Below are 20,619 nucleotides of genomic sequence, written 5' to 3'. Positions count from 1 at the left end.
CAAGCAGTGCAAGCCTAGCACGTGAAGAGAGTTATGTGATCATTGCTCTTTATGCGCTTCCTAATTCCTTAGCCATTAATTAGAGTTCTAAATGGCTGTGCGTGACATCACGCAAAACAAAGTGTATAAAACTGCTCCCTTTTACTGCTAAAAATGTGTTAACCTTTTAGGTGCAATAGATGAGTCCTGCTGTATTCCAGCACTTTTAGCACAGCACCTGATTATTCTCTTCACCTGAAATTGCCAGATGAGAATATCTTGTCAGGGATTTCAGGCCAGTCTGAGTGGCTGCAATCATAGAAGGCCTTGTTGGAAATGATGCAATCTTTTATTTCTGTTTGGCATGCTTCAGCTGGAAAGTTAGTACAGGAGGCTTCAGGTCACAGACTAAGAGCATCCGAGGGCAGTATTAAAGACTTCAAAAGACCCTGCACATCTTTTATTTTTATATGCATATAAAATTCTTACTTTCTAGCTATCAAATTAATTTTAATGTATTTGTTTTCATTTTTATTACATTCTCCTGATTCAGTGATGATTAATAAAGGAGACTTTTTTTTCTTCTCCCTCTTTTCTGATCACAATGCTTCTATTTTTGAGACAGAGGTAAGCACGTTTATATAGACAAATGGTGTAGGGCAGTATAGTTTGCTAATTTGATACCATTAATGTGTGAGGAAAGAGACACCTACAGAGTCATAGGTAGTCCCGTTCTTTAGGTTAGGATGTAAGGCAGAGATATAAGTAATAGCTCTTTATCCATCATAAAATTTCAAAATGGCTCAGAGGCATATCACTGCTGCAGCTGTTGCAGACCTTGTAATGGCATTAAGCTCTGACTCAGGGTGATTTTTTTCTGTAGAAGATTCTAGCAGCAACTATAGTCCTAGCAATAGCCTGAATAGGAAAATAAATAACTGAAATGTTAATGAATTGTAGATAATATGGATGCTCCAGCATGGACCCAAACAGGATAGGGAATACATTATTTTTTATTCTTGTCACACTAGGCTTTTTCAGACAAAACCCCCTGGTAGGATGCCAGAACGCTCTGTGAACGTTACGACTGTAATCCCATATGGTATTTCCACTTGTTCTGATTATTCACTTGAACTGATTATTATTATTTCATATTTTTACCTACTGGGTGAAGGTACTATAGATACATTTACCAGTGTTTTTAGTACTACTGTGGGAAGTTGAAATAATATTTTAGGATATAACACCAATTCATGCTATTGCTTGTGAACAATAGCAACTTTGGGGTCTGGCACTGCTCCTGCGAGAAGTAAAGAGGGAAAAACCACCTCAGTGTTCCTTTATGACAATCTGCCCATCCAGTTGTTGCCAGCTGTGCTTTCTCCAGCAGTAACCTGCTCAGACGCTGCCGATTCTCAGTGTCGATGCTCAGGCTACCTGCAGGGACTGCTCCTTCTGGGACCAGCTTGGATTGGTCTTGTCTGAAATGTGAACAAGTGTACACTCCTCACCAAAGTCATGGATTAGTCTTCTCTGTTTGTCAAAGGAAAATAATTTTGAAGCATTGTATCCCTGCGAAGCACCCCAAGTATAGCTGAAACTATCAGCTGCAGCAGAATTTCACCAGATAGACATTTGCTTCAGAAAATATGCTGGGTGCTTCTTTTGACTTCTGTTTCTCAAACTCTCATATGGCACATTTTAAAGCAACTGTCTCTGGGGGGGAAAAAAAAAAAAAGAGGATAAAGTCACGTTCTTCTCCTCCTGAGCTCTGAATACCTGTGAAAACAGCCATTTTTTACTAAAGGTATATGAGCTCGTACTGCTTTTACACAATGAAATATAGTAATAGCTGAAGCTAAAGTAATGTGTGTCTAAATTAGATTGCAATGAAGTAAGAGGCTGACTAGGCCAATCTACTGTTCTGTGACTATTGATAACTATTTAGCAGTGAATTGAAGGGCAATATATATATCCTACCACTAACCACAACAAACATACTGTTGGCACTAAAGGTTAGAGATCCAGTTGGAACGATGTCCTGTATACTCTCCATCCATTCATTTTTAAATAGTGGGATATAAGTGGCTCTTTGTTGAAATCATGTTTTCAACTGATCATCAGACAGTCTTCGCAATGTCTACCTCTGATTCCTTAGGTAGGTCATAATTATCATTACCACTTTGACATCACCCCTGTTTGCATAGCATAAAAGCAATTATGGTTCTTGTATCCTGTTAATTCATCATATTAAGAAGTGTAGATCTGTTGTTATTATTTCCTCACTTAAAATTGGAATGGGCAATAAATAAGGTATAATTCAGTTTGGCTTTGTATAGTATACACAGGGAAGAGTGGTGTAAAGACAGATCATATTACTGCACATTTATGGGCTGCATAAAATACCTGGATTTGATATAAGAATACCCACCAAGAAGTATGTCATGGAGTTAATGGTTGTATGTGTGATGCCTTTATTATAATCCAAAGACAGCAACCAAAAATCCATTGTCCTGTCTGTGCATTAAGACAGATGCCATTTCCAGACACATATTTCTTGTAAATTGTCCTGGAGTTGAAATAGTAGAAAAGGTGGCACAGCTCACTACTCCCCTCCTTAAAAACAAATTTAGCTCCTACCCTGTGATGACTGTTTTATGAACAAGATACCAAAAAGGGTTTACTTGGTGATTTTGATAGCAGTATCCTTCACAACTCTATGGCTGCTAAACAAGTTATCTTCTAAACAAAAAAAGAGCAAGATTTTTATGGGCCTATGTTCAGAAGTGCTGGGCATTAACAAATACTGCTGAAGTCAGAGGTTCTTAGGGTATGGCTCTGAATGCAGAGTTTTATGAGAAGGGTCTTCATTAGGGACAAGGAATGATGACAGAACAGACAGGGAGATAGGAAGGGCAAATGTGCCTATCTAAGGAAAGCTGAAGTAGAAGTAAAGTGTTTGTAAGTAAACTGTAATGAAACAGAAGAATTTCATTTCTCTCTAGCGCAATATGACAAATAATGCATGATTTTTAAGTTATTTTTGTTTTCATTTATTTTTTTATTTTAAAAAGTTTTACAAATACACTGTCCTCTAAGAAATCTGGAATAAAAAACATCTATTTCAGAAATACAGTTCTTTAGCATGTATCTCAAAGTAAGGAGATTGTCAACATAATACAACTTAGATTATTTGAGTCACTCTTCTATAGAATGAAGTTGTAGATATCAGTGTTCATCACTTAATGAAAAAGTCTTTCCTGTATCCACATTTACTTATTTTACTTTGTTGTCATCCATTTCATTTAGATAAAGGGGTTTTAATGTTAGAGAAGATTTGTGCAACTAATACTTTGTTGCAGAAAACAAGGTGAGCTGTAGAAAAGCAAAAGAGGATGCCAAGAACACAAAATTATACCAGGATTAGAGATGAACTAATCAGCAGGATTGATAGTACTAAATGATCATGTTGAAGAAACAGAATTATCTGAGGGAGATAATCATAGCCTGTAATATGTTCAAGGAAACAAGGTAAATGGAAGAAAACTAATAATTCATACTTCTCAGAAGCTAGTGGCACAAAGACAAGAGCCTGAGATGGAGGAAGGAAATGTTTAGGAGAGATTTTTAGAAGATTTCAGCAGTTAGAGAAGTGCTGTGAGGTGCAGTGGTGGAGGTACTGGTCAAGTTACATTCAAACATGGTGTGAATAGGGGTGGTTCCATCAAGTGCGAACACTGCGTGGATGATGCTGATCATCTCTCACTGCCTTTTGGTGACGAGTGAGTCCACTCAGGTTTGCGTGCTTCTTTCTTTTTGTTGTTATGCACTCTGATTCAGTGCAAAAATCTCCCTCTGCAGTATACATGTTGTATGAGTGTGCAGCCTTAAAATTATGTTGGTTCATGGGACAGAGTGAATTCACCGACTCATAGATTTGTTATGTAAAGGAAGGGGATGATATTCCTGAAAATGTGAGCAGGGCTTAATTTGGTTTGACTGACCTGGACTTACCTGGTTAGTACAGAAACTTACAGTTACTGCAGTGGGAACTCCCTTATTGTCAGTAATCCTCTACTCCCTGCCTTTTTTTTTTCCTTTTTGCCATGATAAATTAAAGAGAGATTTGGAGAGACCTGCACAGAGAAGTATTATCAAATGTGAGCGAGTTATAGGTACTTCTACAAGATGCTGCCTCTGTCTAGAAGGATTTGGGGAAAAAAAATAGCTTTGGTGTCCCTGCATTTGCTTTCGTGTGTGATTATGGGAAATGCATTCATGTGCAAGGGTATCATTGTTGTCCTGCTGTTTTATCATTTCTTTATGAGATAATGTTGATTTCAGCAATGAAATGCAAATTTAGTTTACAGTGCTCTTTTTCTCTGTATAAAGGTTAAAATGTGTATTGTAGATAATACTGTTGGTGGTGCTTTTGAAACAGTCTTTGTGAGCAATACATGGTTTTAAATGCTGTTGAATGGAACTGCAAGAGTTTTATGTTGGCCTACATGGATTAAATTTAACCCAACATGCATGTTGTTATCATTTTGAGTATAATTTGACCAAGCCATCATATAATCTTGGTACCAATAAAAAAAATGAATGTGCCGAGTATATTTAACATACAGTTTTGCTACTGAGTGTTATGGCAAACTGAACATACAATTACAGAAGTTGAGCCATCTTAAGTCTATAATCATAAAATTCTTCTAACGCAGGGGGTTAACGAATACTCCTAGTAATGTAAATGCTAATGAATTCTGTGTTTGGAGGGTATGTTTCTGTTTACTTATAAACAAATAGTTTGTATTGCTGGTGATGAAAGGGCTCAGAATTTTAACAAGTCCTGTTACAATTAGGCTCAGTCTAGATTATAGGCGGCTCCAATTAATAAATGCCGAGACTCCAACAGCAATAAAATACATGCAAGAATGGAAAGAGTTTCCGGCTAGCAAGGGAGTTTTAGCATAACAGCAAAACTAGCACTAACGGAAGTTGTCTTTTTTATTGTTATCTCTTTAGTTTATCTCACTTTCCTGTGTAAACTGCTCAGCATTGTGCAAAGAGAGGGTGTGTGTTGACTTTGGTGACATTGTGTTACTGCCATTAAATAACTCTGTACACAGAGTTTCCTTCGGTGTGACCGTACTTCTGGGGAATATTTTTTCCCAAACTACATGATCCAAATAATGGTTCGTAATTATTAACAAATCCCGTTTCTAGTTTAAGTGGTACAGCAATAAATCTGCTGTCGTGGGTAGTAAAAAGATGGTATAAAAAAGGAGCATGAGGTTTATAAATTTACTTAGTATAAAAGAGCAAAAAGGTGGGGGGGAGGGTTTTACGAAATGATATGTTGCGTTGTAGACCATAAAGGAAAATAGCTCTGAAAATCCTGAGTTGGAGTAATGAGGGAATAATGTCTAAAGTTTATCAGAACTGAAAGAACTCCTGATGTGGAATGAAGCCTCCTAAGAAAATCCTGTTCTGTCGCTGTTTTGCTTTGCTGTTGTCGCATGTCATGCATGAATGAAAATGCTGCATTCTCCGGGGAGCGGTAAAGCCTCTGTGTAGGTTGTTTATTTCCTTAATCCCTCCTTCTTCGTGATTTCTGATGTCAGATATAAAATGGAAAGCCTGTAAATATAGTGATTATCATACTGATTATCACCTGCATTAGGGAACGCCCTGGCTGGCCGTTGTAACCCTAGCAGCCTCCACATGTTACAGCCACTTAGATTTTAACCTGACTGCTTTATTAGATATGTGAAGCTCAGTATGAGGTGCCCTAGGGCTGCACAGATGGGGTCTGCTTGTTTCCTGTTCTCACTGTTATTGTGAATAGATACTAAAAGGTTCTCCTCGCTTTTATCTGCTTAATTTACTTTGAACTGTCCCTGGTATTCAAGACCTGCCTAACATTTCTCACCATTTTGCAAGCACCAAACTGTAGTCTCCCAACATGTGCTTTGAGCTTTACTATCCTTTTTACAAGAAAGGTCTTAATTCTTAGAAGGGTGTTATTCTGAGAGATGCTTCTTGTTCAGGAGCCGTGGGCGCAGCCCTTACTGCCAGAGACTGCTCAGGAGTTGTTTTGGGGCTTGGTTGAGAGGGGAGAAGAAATTTCGGATTGCTTTTGTTCTTTGGTGCATTCGGACACCCTCAGATTAGAGGTCAACTGCAGGAAAATCTGTGATTGTATGCTAGCTACCGTTATTCGTGTGGCTGGGCAGTAGACCAGGCTAACAGGCAAATTCCAAAATGAGATACTTTTTAACAAATGTGCAGTCATTTGTGCTTTCTTGTGAAAAGGCCAGGTCTTTCAAAGCACATGTGCTCTGCATGGGTACCCCAATGCAAAAAATTAAGATGAATTTTCTCAGAGTCTCCCACATAAGGAAATACTACTTAACTGGAACACCTTTTATTTCACAGATGTAAGAATGTACTGGTGTCCAGTTTCCTGGCCAAACAATAGTTTAACACAGATGTTAATGTCCTGTTGCACTGGGGCATTAAAGAAACCCCCTTAGGACAGATCAGTGTAACTTCCGATTTCAATTGCATGACCAAAAACCCGCGGTTAAAGAAGTAATTTGGCTACAGTACATAATTTTTAGTTTGTTTTTTTATTCTCCGCACAGCTTATCGCTCCCTTATTTCTGTGGGTTTTGTTTTTTCTGTGTCCTAGTCCCATCTGAGGCTTTCTTGATTGCACTGCAGTTCATTGTAAGTGCATCACTTTACAGTGGAAGCTTGCAGATTGCTTTTTTTCATATGAGCATAGGCTTTGTTAATCACATGCTGGTTTAGGAAAACACTGCATGATATCTTTGAACCCTACGCTCCATCTTGACAGCCAGGCTAGCAAATGTCATTGACTGTGTGATGTACAAGAAGGAATTCAATTGTAAGTAAATTGTCAAAGTGGCTAACCTTGCCCGCACCCAATTGTCAGGACCATGATTCAGTTTTTCTGTCAACATCAGCTAAGGCTAACCCGGTCAGCCTTATGTTTCTGCAGTGAAGCAGCCTGAGGAGTTGTGCTTTTCAGCTTATCACATTTTATTAACCTCAACTTACTGTTGTTATAATCAATTGCACCACTTCAGATTCTTATATTGCCCCCAAATTGGCAGATCATATAGGTCCACAAGTATGTATTTTCCACAGTGCTGCTAAAAAGCTGTCATAGGGATGCTGGCAGTCTGTCTAGGCACACTCCCTTAAATGGTTTGGTACGGTAGTTTTTATTTAGTTGGATCAACTCACTATTCTGGCTCAAGTCTTATCCATCTATTAATATTACTTGGCAAAGATAATTTGGAAGAGTGCAAGTTACAATGTAAAGACTTTGATGTTGTCTGTAGTATTTGCAATGTTAAGGTAGAAAGTGAACGAGGGAAAAACATTGCTATTGTCTTCTGTCTCCTTGCTTTTATTTCAAAACAGATTTTAATTGCTCCAATTAATATAAATAAGAAACGAGGACATTCTGATACTCTGATGTTTCCTCTGTTCTTTGAGGAAAAGAACATAGTTAAATTGCCTAAAGCAGTGATTAAGACATCAGACTATTTTTAAATGCTCATCTGATTCCACCACAAAGGTCCTATTTTTTTAATGCACAGTAGATGAAATGATTTTTTAAAATGGCTTAACAACGTATAGCCCAGGAAGTATAACACACAAATGGAGATATGTTACATTTTTAATTAAGGACATGTCTGTATTCGCCTGTATTTGAAATAGTGGTTTCCTAGTTAAAGTCCTAAATCCAGAAGTAACTTTCCTCTCCTTGAAAAAAGATGCATTGTGTGTTCTTCGTTTGAACTTGTGAAGTGTGTTGACACTGTATTGTTGCTGGCCTCGAGGGAAGGAGGGGGAAGCTTTTGGTGCAACTATCAAAATTGAACAACTGTATATGGGCATATTGAGATAATCACGTAAAAGGAAAACTGGCTCAATGAGTTTCAGAATGTGTTATTTCTTCATTATCTAGCACTTTATAATTAACTGTTCTTTTTTTATTATTTCAGGAAGCTGCCACTTTTGCTAGAGAGCAAGGCTTTGAGGTGAGTTAACCCACAATTGCACACTAAACAGATCCTAAAGGTTTTTTTTTTCTTGCTGATAATGAAGTTCTTTTGGACAATGATTGATGTGCTATTATACTCTCCAAGCCTCGCAGCGGTTGCCATGGAAACTTGGCAGTCGTCATGGTTTCTTTGTTCTGCCAGCTCAGTGTTATGACGCACTCTGCTAGGTCTGCACCCAACATCGCCTACAGATGTTATTTATTGAATTTTGAAAAGCCTCTTGGGAAGCCGAGAGGTTGGGCACGGTTTCAAGCTGCCTCTGCAGATATGGGACCTGTCAGTTTGTTCAGTTAAAAAGCTACCTCATTAGCTGCATTACACTCCATAAGGATTCACTGCTAAAGCAGTGGTGAAGCAAGACTAAATAGTGAAATATAACACCGCTTAAATAACTTAAACCTTGCCATATGCGGATTATCATTATGCAAATGAATTTTAGAAAGGTTGTATATAAAATTGTTAGATACTGATTAATGTAAACCGTGCTTCTACAAACAGCTCCTTTTAGAAGGGGTAGTGCAGATTTTTTGTTTTAAAACATATTCAAGTTGGTGTTTTCCATCTGTGCTCTCAAAAATGTATAATCCTCTACTTTCTTGAAGTAAACACCATTGATTTTACAGTGATTTTCAGAGCTTTTGATTTCATCATCTTGATGTATTTATTTGAATGCCTAAGCCTTTTTATAGTTTCTCTCATTGGCTAAATTCAGATAACTTAATCTGGAGAGCTGTCAGCTATTGGTCTCTAGTACTGACTTCAAATGGACAATTTTTAAACACTATAATTAGTGTGATAAGAATTATACCAATTTTAAAGATAGTAAGCGATCTTACTGAAATCTGAATTGTGGAAGTGTGTGCGTATAAATCCTTTTACATACTTTCTCCCTGGAATGAGACCCACCTTAATTGATTTGTTTGCAGTGCAGGAGAACAGATAGGAGTTTGACTGCTCAACACCCATTTGCATAAATAATAGAAGCCGCGCGATTCAAACCACATCACTATAAGAACATGCCACTTCTGTGTGTGGATGGTTGCATACACAAAAAGGAGGAAAAACTGACAGCTTTTGTTCTGCAATTTAGATTTCTTTAAAACCAGGCACAATCAGGTACATCAATGCCATCAGTGTTTGAGATATTAAAACTGTGGGCTGTCCCATTTCATTGTATGTTTCATAAATTCATGTGGCTGCTTTGTAGAAATCAAGACTTTTTATCACTGTCAATTTTCATTTGTATAATCTGTATTGTTAGCATAAAAATACACTTTCAGTTTATTCTATCAAATGAATGAATTTCACAGATGCCTCCAAATATAATATGAAGCATAACAAATTATTGGTACCCTCTGGTAGCTAGACAATAAAAAAGAAAGGAAGTAGTGTATTAAGTCTACCCATTCTATATTTTTATTGCCCCCTTGAGCTAAAGACTTTGAATGTTCCTGGTTTAAATTCAGTTCTAGTGACAAACTGCTTTTGCTGGTGCCTGCTAACTACCATCATATTAACCTTTCCATTAGTGCTTGCTTATAGATTCTAGCACAGTTCTTTCTGAACATCCTAAATCTGCCACATTTGATTACAGCATATCAGTAAAGTGCACAATGATTATGATCTTATGTATGTCTTATTACCGCCTTGCCCGGCAACAACTCGCGTGTCAAGTTTACTGACAGAGATGTGTAAAATTTGATAAGTGTCCACAGTCCTGTTTTCTCATTATGACGTGAAGGCAGAAAAAAAAACCCTCACTATTAATGAAATATCTTAAGAAAAACTAGCATAACTTCAATTAGCCTTTCAATTAAAAAAAAAGAAAACATTTCCAGCAAGTTTCACAATTTTGTAAAATTGATTCTGCAATTTCTACTGAGAACAGGAACTTGCAATGCATAGGAGAGTAAAGTAAAGGACTTTTGCAAAAAGCAAGATATAGGTGATTAGAAATTGCTGGAACCTGCATTTGAATTTCAGCCTAGAAAGAATTTTGATTTTTTCACATAAAAATTTTAGAAAGTCAGAAATGTCTTTTAACGTGGAAAACGTGTTGTGACTAGCATTTTTTATGTCTTCTCCTTTTCTATCTCCCAACTATTTCAGCAGTTTATATGGACTAAATGCATCTTTTAAATATAGATTGGGTTAAGTATATCTGAAACAATTTTCAAAAAAAGACATTTGGTCATGTCAAATTCCGGAAAAATATGGCCTTTCTGAAGATAAAAATTCTTCTTGTCATAGGCAAGGGAAAATACTTACTTCCATGATGCAAATCTATTTTTTTCTGGTAAGAGAAACCTTATTCAAAGGAATTTTTGTATTCTGTTTTCTGCTTTACCTTAACAAGAGTTAGTCTTCCATTGTGTTTTGCTGAAACCTGAGGTATTTTTGTATAAATCAGTCACGATATTTGAAGGCCGTTATATCCTTCATTTATCTCCTGACCGACACTTATCTGTAATAATCGGAAGCAGAACATTATTTCTGATGCAGTCTCTTCCTGGAGTGCGTCAGTGCTTTCTTGTTTGTGAATTTTGTGTTCTATGATGTTTAAAAAACATTAAATAAATAATATGACCTCTCTGTGAAGACTGTGCCTCATCCTCATTGTATGCTGCAGTCACCCCAGTAATACATAATTACCACAGTTTTTATCTCAAGGTAGATCATGGACTTGGTTCTGCTGTGAAGGGTAGAATGGTTTTCAGTAAATTTCAGCTGGACATTTGGAGTATGTTTCAAATAAAAGTGTCAGAGCAAGTTTGTGGATTTTTGCTTTTATAAGCTGGTAACTTTCTGTTAAATGTATGTAGGAATTAAGAAAGCATAATCCTTAAAACTTAAAGGTTCAGTTCTGTCTTTAAACCCAAACAGTGAATTAGAATGAATGAAATAATATGTCCTTGAGGGGTTAGTAGCAGCTGCCATGCAAATAGGTGGTTTTCTTAGAGGTAGACATCTCCTATGTATTTTTTTGGAAACCAAATCGTAGGGCTTAGGTACCCTGGACCAAGTTTAGGTCTTAATGAGTGCACAGGTCCACTGGCTTCAGTGCATTTATGCCTATTTAGATCAGGACTATGATAGTTCCAGCTATTGTGTATGTATTCAGAGACATAGAAGTTCAGGAGACTTAGGCTGACCAGTAGTGAGAGTTTTAGGTCTATGCATCTTTCTTTCATGTACTTCTATCTAAGCCTGGCATATCAGCTGTACTTTTCTTACATGCATATATTCCCCTTGCTTGCTGGAAAGAATGCCACATGTGAGGCTTTTCAGGTGCAGAATTAATAGGCAAATCCTGCTTCTGTGAGATTTGTATTTCAGCCTACTTAAATCAGATTCAAATGCATAATTAGATATGTAAAAGTATCCCGTGAATTTGAGACACATTATAGAAGATTTAGGACCACAAACCAGTCCAGTCCCACCATTCAGCCATTTTTGTAGGTACAAGATGTATAAGAAAGTCTCACTAAGTATGCCAGTACGATTCAATACAAAGTAAATAGGAAACATTATTCATTATAGCTATTTGAAAATATTATGTATATAGAGAACAGAAATGGGAGATGACAACATCTCATGATGTTTGGTTTACCTGATAATAAAATGAAAGGCACAGTACAGCTGCTGTCCTAAGTTGTAAATATTCAAACAGTACAAAATACCAGAATTGCACCTTCAAAATATAGCATAATGTTAAGGCAAAGATATATTGTGGAAAAGTTAAAGCCTCCTCAACATGAAGGTTGCAGCTCTTCCACCATATAAGCTCTATTTTACTCTATTCTTTCCACTTATTTTAGTATAGAAAGTGATTTTGAGTAAAAATGGGTAAGTTAATTCTCATAGAAAAAGATAGTTTAGTTACTTTTAAAGTCTGCACAATCAGTCACAAGTCTTTAAACGTCTGTTTTGAAATTTCCACTTTTGTTTAGAAATGCCTTCTTTCCCCTAAATGCCTTACTACTACTGTTACACATTTATCATATATTTAAATGTTCCTGAAAACACATGTGCACTTTACTTTCTTTTACTGTCTACTTTATTTCATCCTTTACCATCATTCTTCAGTAACCTTTTCCTCAGGGTCCTCTTTCTCTCCTTTAAGTACATCCTGGTTCTCAGTTAAACTGAAGAAATTGTCTTGTTCACATCATTTTCATGCATTATAACTTCCTCATTTTCCTTTTCTAAATCTAAAGTTAATGTAAATACATTACACAAATATCTTCAAGCTCTTTGATGTCCTTGCCTGCTCTGCTCACCTGAAAATGTGCTTAATAAAGTTACTAATAACCACTTCATACATAGCAAAAACTAAAGGCCTCTCTCCTGTTCTCCTTGATCTCCATGATGCTTTCTTGTATTTTTGTTTCATGGTTCTCTTCTTATCAAGGCCTCAGATACTTTAGGACTTAGGTGAACCTTCAGAAATCTACATATTACCCAGTTGGAGGGCTGTAATTCTCCAGCTATCCCCTATTCAACAGCTTGTGCCACCAGCTGATCCCCTCTATTCACACATCTCCTCTTAAAAAGATGTTTCAAAACAGAAGAGCAGCAATTTCATTTTTTTTTCTCTGTCATCTTTAAGGGACTCCTCGCCTTTTCAGGATAGGCTAAGATGGGTTTTTTTCACTCTTCACAGTCCTCTAAGAGAGGTTCAAGGTTCTCCCCTTTCTTCTCCGGTGGAAGAAGTTGTCTTCTAAAAGTTTGTATGAACAGTCCGAGCATGAGAAGGGTAGAAAAAACACAAATGAGGGAATGGTGACTGAATGTGGAAATTAATAAATATGAGAGAATGTGAAGAAGAGGTAGTTAAAGAGACCAGTAAATAAGAGGAAATTATTTTAGTGTTTGAACAAAAGTGTACCAATCAACGGGCTCATCGGACTACCAGAGATTTGGGAGAGATCTCAAAGGGAGGCTGAGGATGTTGCAGAAGAGCTAGATAATTCCCACTTAAATAGGTATTGATACGTATATAGCCCAGGCATATTCTCTGTCAATAATAAAGCTGGAAGTGCTGTCAGTGACTTGATGAACAGGATTATTGAAAAGCAGCAAGTAACCAGGACTGAATGGTATGCAGATTTGAGTTCTTGAAGTGTTTAACTGAGCTGCTGATGAAAAATAAGCAATCTCATGTTGAAACCAGCAGCTACAGTCAGAATTGCACATGCTATACCTAAGTTTAAAAATAACAGTACATGTTGGTTTTGGAAGATAGAAATCAATTTATTAATAATATAAATTAATTGTAACAACTCTGGTAAATGACTTGAAACCACTCTGAACAGCTTTATAAATGAACTCTATTCATTCTGTAATTGTGTTAAAAATGAGTTGGGATTCATAATGAACAGAACACTAAATAATGCAGAAAGTGTTATTATGCTTTCATATATTCAACAATAGGCCCTCACCCAATCTGCTGTGTTCCATTACAGTTGCTTGTATGTAGGAGCAAACTGGAAAGAATATTATAATGTAGTTTAGCAAGGATATGAATAAAATGGGGCATAATAAGTAGCACAGAGAAAAATCATAGTCTTTCTTACTTTTCCTACTGTTAAAAAAAAAAAGAAAAAATGTATAAACAATGGAAAGAAATATGATTACATATACCGCAGTTAATTTGTGGAACGCACTCATGAGATAAATTTGAGAACAAAAGCTTACCACGTAGCGTTGTAAAAGGATTTGATGCTTATAGGGATAACAAGAATAACTGTAAGTACATTAGATTGAAAACTAAATAAATTAGAAATTCAGTCCTTGTGTTTCAAGTCATAGGGCAACTAAAATACGAGAACAGGAAGGATAATATTCTAATGACGGATTGTGCTGTTATTGGGTCTCTTGCATCTAAATAAAACATCTCACACTGGCTGCTGTCAAAGACGTTGGACGGATGAGAGGTTTGATTAAGTATGCCAATTTCTCTGTTCCTATCTACATGCACCATTTTAAACAAAGATTCCTGAATTTTTTGCAGCTTAGCCTTACTTCAGCAAAATGGTCCCACTGAATATAGCTTTCATCCCTTCCTTTGCTTCCCCTCAATTGTGCAGACAGCTGGCAAGCAAAGAGCATCTTCCTTTGGGCTCCTTCTCAGGTGCTGCCATTCAGCAGCATACAGTGAGCTTCCTTGTTGAGATCCACTGCTATAAGGAAGTTAGAGAAACAGTATGTCTAATTCTGCTGAAATTGGAGGGGTTATACTGCTATAAAACCTGCCTAACTTGGATGAAAATCAGGCTCAGAGTTTACCTAAAGTATTCTCTTACTAATTTTATTTTTAATTTTATGATAGGTAAGGTTAGAATCCAGTCAGCAGCAAAGAAACCCACTAATTGCTAATTAGGAAATGCTCTGTAATTCCTTTGTTAAGGCTTGCAGTTTTGCAGCAATTGGAATAGCTGAACTATCATTTTCAGGATTAAAAACAATGGCCTCATAGTGCTACATAAACCTTTAGGAGATCTTCTTCTACTGACAATATATTCTATTTTACACCTAGCCATAAGAAGATAAATCTTTGATCTGCTAATAAACTTCTAATCTTTCACTGCTCCAGTATGCCAGTTACAAGGATTTTCTTTCTCTCTATTAATAGACTGACGACATTAAAGAGATAGCCCGGAAGACACAAGCCCTGCCAAAGGTGAACCCTAAAAGGCAACGAATCGTAGTGTTTACCCAGGGGAAAGATGACACTATAATGGCTACAGGTATATTTTTCAAATCTCTGTTGTTGCGCGCAGTAAATATTCTAGTTAATCACTTACAAGTTGAGGTTTTACAAATAATAACTGTTAAATGGTGGTCAGAGCATTTGCCTTCTGATGTTAGTCAGTGTTTCTCATCTCTGTTCTGCTTTTAACTGTTTTAAGATTCTGAATTTGAGAAGTTAATATTTCACAGGAATGCCTGAGAATTTAGTTCTAGACATCTTAAGTTCTTTTTTTATAACATAGATCAAAAATATTGATCCAGTTGGTTTTACTCAGATTTTTATGACTTGAGATTTTATCTGTGTAGCCATCTTTGCTGCAAACAAGAACACGCTATGCCTGCTGAGAACAGCTGTGTGACGGTATAGTACATTTAAACATTTGTGAAAAGGAGGAAGTGAAATCCAGTACTAAGTGAATTTCCAGGCTTTTTTTGCTTTGAGCAGAAAATCTCGCTTCTAGCTTTTCTCAGCCGTCTGCTCTTCTATTCTCAAAGGAATATGTGGGAAAAAAGGTGTTCTAGCAGGGATACAAGTAGTTTGTGCTGTCTAAATTGATGATGTATGACACACAGATTTAAGCATTATAAACATGACTGCCTACCTTTTGACAGTCTCTTTAATTTTGTCCACCTATGCTTCTAGACTATATAAAGCTATTAAAAACATGTGCTGTGGCAAGCCATTTTAGTCATTCATTCCTGCACAAGGTAAGTTATTACCCGAGGTTGAATTCCTCCTTTGGAAATCAAGTGAAGTTGAGGAGGCTTTGCACCTGAGGGACCAGTGCCTACTCATATGATATTCGCCTCAAAATCAGAATTTTCTTCAGACTGCAGGGCTAGGCACTAAGTAGGTATGTCACTGCGTTATAGATCATTCTTAGCAGCAGTTTGAATGATTTCTCCTATAGTTTGCTTCTTCCCATATTTCGTTAGCTGCAAACTGGTTTAGAGGAAAAGAAAGCAATCACTGAGAGCTGCGTATGTGTATCTCACTGAATAACGATGACAGCGTTGCTTCCAGAAAGTTACTGCATTATGTGAATGGCCCATATGGAGGCACTCCACTTGAGTATTGTACAGTTGGCTGAAAAATAGCAGTATAAAAATGTTTTTATACATGAGCTAGTAATAATGGTAGTAAACCTAAATCTTATATGTAACCCTCCTGTGCTCTTATTTAATTTTCACTGTGTACTTATTTTATTCTTCAAACTGGAGTTGTTAACAAATCCATTAATCCCTTCTTTGATATTTTTACAACTGGGAGCTTATTTGAGGACTGACACTTGCTAATCTTAGCAGTTTGTTCGCTATGAAATGAACTTAAATTAGAGAATGCACTTTATATGCATGATAAATGCAAGATGGATAGAGAGTGTATGCAATGGTGTCAGCTACAAAAGCAAACATGATAAATGTTAAGGCAGTTTTGAGCCGTGGGATAAGCTATTCAGTGCACAAGCATAGCTGAATCTCTTTGCTGTGTTGTTATTCATGGCAGCCAAATAAATGTCAATAATAAAAGAGAATTAAAGATTTTCATTTCCCAGAGGCAGTCCTCTAATACAGCTTGATCTTTCATTTCATTTGTAATTCGTTCTCATGTCAGGATGCAATCATTCGCCAGGCTCTGTGTGTCATGTTAAGTCATTTAATAATGATTAAGAACATAAAAATGCTTGGCCTGTGGGGCAATACGCAAAAGAGATACCAATTTGTTATTGTTTTCCCCCTTTTTTCTTCCTTCAGTGTGGATCATCTTTTTCCCACCTCCTCACATTAAAATAATAATGAAAGAAGGAAGATGTGTCCCTTAATTTAGCCTATGATGATATCACAGAATGGCATAGAGCACTGCTAACACACTTTTTTCAACACTAATGAGGGCTGGTTGTGCTTTAAAACCTGAAGTGGAAAGTGTAAAATGTTTCTAAATGATCTTTGGAAGAATTGCTGCATTTAAGAGTAGTTACCAGTATAAAATCTGTTTCCTTTTTCTAACGCACAGAAAACAACTAACTTTTTGAAAAAGCAGGCTGTGTGTAGTTGATTATACTACCTTTCTGAGGAGACAGTATACTCTCAAAGAGCTTGTGCCTAGATTAAACCAGTTTTTGCAAAGTAGTAAATCAGCTATGGATTTGAACATGCTTGTAGAAAACTCGGCTTTATATTTTGTCCAGGTTAATAATAATAATAACACCATGGTTCCAGGATGTTTATTCGTTGAAAGATGTTTCTGTCAGTAGTGACTAAACCTCAGGAGGTCAGTATCCATGCAAATGACTCTACTATTTCTTTCTTTTCTTCTACTGTATTGGGCAGATCGTGTATTCCAATGGTCTCAATTTATGTCCTCTCTAAGAGTGTAGGATGGAGCTAGAGCTTAAGCATGCGAGAGCAGAAGACTCCAAGAAGATGAATTTGGCCTTCGTGTTTTCTCTACTTTCTTTTCTCCTTCCCTTCTTCATTTTCCTGATGGAAAGGTCTCTGCTGTCCAGCAACAATGTGAAGTCTAGCATTTACTGTGGGCCACAGGAATGGGAGTGAAAGCCTTGGACTGGACTGCACTCTGGGAAGAGACACAGCCAGAAGGACAGCTGCCCCTTGTTTCCTTTCCCCCTGCCCATGCATGGCGAGGTAGGACAGACAGTGCTGTGGCTGTAACAGCATCCCCAACACAGCTCCCCTTCCACTGCTGAACGAAGCTTCACCTTGCTGTCTGGGACAAGGCGGCCACGGGCTGTGCAGAGAGGACTGGGTTATGAGAGGAGGAATACACATCTTCCATGAGTTGTGTGTAGATTGAGTAGGGGATTAGGGAACGGAAGTAATGAGGGGATGCACTTTGATACAGCTCTGGCTGGAAGGGCAGGAGATAAGCTGGATAAAAGTGGTTGTAGGTTGCCAGCTCATCCATGAAAGGGCACAGAGTTGTATGTGCTGGAAATTAGATGTGGAACTACTTTTCTCTTGTAGGATGCATGGAGAGAAGGCCAAATACTGCAAATCATTGCAGTAAGAGGACTGTGGAGGCAGCTGTTGATTCTTCAACATTTGGAGAGTAGAAGGTATTCAAGGAGCGGAGGGTAGGGCAGAAAGGCCCAGATGATTTCCAAAAAGGAAGAGGTTGACCAAAACGTTTAGACTGTAGCCCTGAGAGACAAGTGAGAGAGCTAAGACTGGGACAGCTGAAAAGGCTGCTGCCTCCAGCCATCTGTCCCAGCCCTACTGCTAAGATGTTTAATCAGCTCCTGAGGCGCTGCAGTTTACCTGGTATTGTTTTAATGCCCACCAAAAGCACTGATGGCTCACCTCAGCCGGACTGTGAGTTGTAGCCACTCAGATGCTGACCAACAAGCAACTTAGAGGTCCATGCCACTGAAGCAGGTCATGAAAACAGTGAAGAGCAATAATTGTATTGGCCATCCCATTCCTGTTTGCCAGTCCAAGTCCTTAGTCTGTTTGAATTATTTGTGTTTTCAGAGGAAAAATTTCTGTCAGTTTATCATGAAGCACATTGGGTCTTTCTACTGTCTGTTCATATCTCCTCTGTCACAGTGCTCCAGCCCCAAGGCCCCTTTCCTCTCCCCTTCCTTCCTGTTCCCTGTCAGCAGGAATAATTGCAAGGAAAAGCAAGCTCAAATTTGAGCTGAGTGTGCTCAGCGTGTTTTAAAGAGAAGGAAAGGACTGTTTAGGATTGGCACACGGGAGCTGTGGCAGATGAAATGTTGACTAAATTAGCTGTCAGCTTCTAATAAGACTCTATAGAGCATGTGCAAATGATCATCTAAAGTTTTCCTGTTCACATCGCTTGGGTGCATTTTTCTTTGATGCTCAGTTTTATCTTTTACTGGAGAAGTCAGTGGAGCTTCTCAGTGGCCGTAAGAATTACTATTGACAAAAACATTGTATTTTTCTGTAACATTAATTCCCAAAATGACTGAATTACTTTTGATAAAACTCTCTTTAAAAAAAAGTAACCTGATGTTTATTTGAGGAGCAGTGGCCAGTTAACTCCCTATACGAATGCTCTTTGGCCAGGCTGGGAGCTACCTGGCAATCAATACTCTGGTTCCACAGCCACAACAGCATTTCACGATCATGTCCCTCTTCCCAGGTATGAGATTGTATATATGGCTGTGGGTTCCTGAGCTGGTAGGACATGTTTGTTTCATGTTTTAACACTTTTTTCTGTAAACACAAAAAATACCTATTGTGGGTTGTGGGTTTGGAGGTTTTTCTTTTTCTTTTTCTTTTTTTTTTATGAACACATGCACTCTCCTTATTTCAGCAGCTGGGTCTTTTAAGAAACGCACCAAAAATCACAAGCTCTGGCAACACCATATATGTCATATCTATATGTGTACTATAACATTTGTCAGAATCAAATGCTGTGAAATGTATCCCCTTTACAAAGTTGCTCATAACATTTTTAAACAAATTACTTTTAGTCAGATAGATTTTATGACTGGTCTTGGCCCGAAGGGAAATCTTTGGAAAGTCTGAGCAAAATCAGTTCAGCAATGGAAAAACATACTTTTATATTGAAATATTTGCACAATTCAAAAACAGCTGAAGCTACAAACTTTAAACTTGGCTTGTTTTATGGCTTTAATAGAGGAAAGAAAAACAATCCAAATTTAAAGAAAATCACTTCAGTATTTTTGAAGTTATGAATGATGAAATCTGGCATGTTCGGGCATGAACATAGAATTTTCCATTCTTTTTTCCCCAATGTTTGCAAGACCACCTCTGTTAAGGCACATTTGTAATAGGCTCATTTGTTAGAATATGGCAATAAAGAATGAATTTATTATGGATTCAAGCATTGAGACCACCTTAGTTAGGGCTTACTGAGTTAATGATACCACTTATATCTTCTTCAGTTTGTGGGATACATTGAGAATGTTTCAGGAAATGTATTAGCAGTGCCAATTAATGTGGTAGAATGGGAAAGATCCCACTTAAAAATTTCTTAGTGTACCTACCACATAGTAAATACTGAAATAGTTTTGTGACTTTCTTCTTGTTATTACTCCTTGTTATTTAATCTGTTTAATAAATTAAACAGGTTATACGACATAGCCAAATTAACATGTGGCAATAAAACTTGCAACATTTCCAAATTTTAGGGCCTACCAGCCTACCAAGATTTTATTGTTGGAGTAGTAGTAGGCATTGGCCTCTACCTGTTACCCGCAACAGGATACTGAGCTAAACGGATGTTGGTGTAACCGAGCACAACCATTCTTAAGGCAATATATGCATGTGTGTTCATAAATTATAAGTTTGGGTAGGACCAAACTGTGATCTAAGTGCAAATAACAGCAAAGGGGTGGATAGCATGTTTTTTAGGAATGATGGAACTTCTTTTACTTTGTAAACATGTGTTAGACCTTAAATAGTTTAGAAGGAGAGTTTTTAAACTGGTCATTTTAGAAGACTTTTCAAAATTTTGGAAGCTAGAGATCTCAAGAGCCATTCTTAAATCAGAATGATACGACGCTGTATTCTTTTGCTGGGAATCAAGAGGACTGATGTTCAAGCATACTCTGAATAGAGGTCAGTAGGTTTTCTTTGTCAGGTTGTGCTGCAATCATAGACCAGCACATTGCCTTGTAAGCTTACCTATAAAACATAAAAGTATTTATTACTATTGACATTGCTGACATTTTATGGTGGGCCTGTTTGTAGCTCGTCTTTCTACAAGTTACTAAGTATTTTGTGTTCTCCTCTAAGAAGCAAGAAAAGTGTTACTGTTTTCCTTATTTCTGGTAGCTTA

At 37.4% G+C, this 20,619-nt stretch overlaps 1 protein-coding gene across 4 annotated transcripts in view; it reads left to right on the top strand.

Annotated features, from left to right (window-relative positions):
• Positions 1-20,619, top strand: part of ADK (adenosine kinase) — a 429,583-nt gene that overhangs the window by 371,993 nt on the left and 36,971 nt on the right. For all 4 annotated transcript variants that reach the window (XM_064513861.1, XM_064513860.1, XM_064513858.1 and 1 more), the window contains 2 exons: positions 8,019-8,054; positions 14,713-14,827. In XM_064513861.1, the coding sequence (XP_064369931.1) occupies positions 8,019-8,054; positions 14,713-14,827 (151 nt within the window). The remainder of the gene's footprint in view (positions 1-8,018; positions 8,055-14,712; positions 14,828-20,619) is intronic.

This window comes from Dromaius novaehollandiae, chromosome 6 (assembly GCF_036370855.1).
Source record: "Dromaius novaehollandiae isolate bDroNov1 chromosome 6, bDroNov1.hap1, whole genome shotgun sequence".
Lineage (NCBI taxonomy): Eukaryota > Metazoa > Chordata > Aves > Casuariiformes > Dromaiidae > Dromaius > Dromaius novaehollandiae.
The sequence above is the reverse complement of the archived record's forward strand: the minus strand, read 5'-3'. Positions and strand labels throughout refer to the sequence as shown.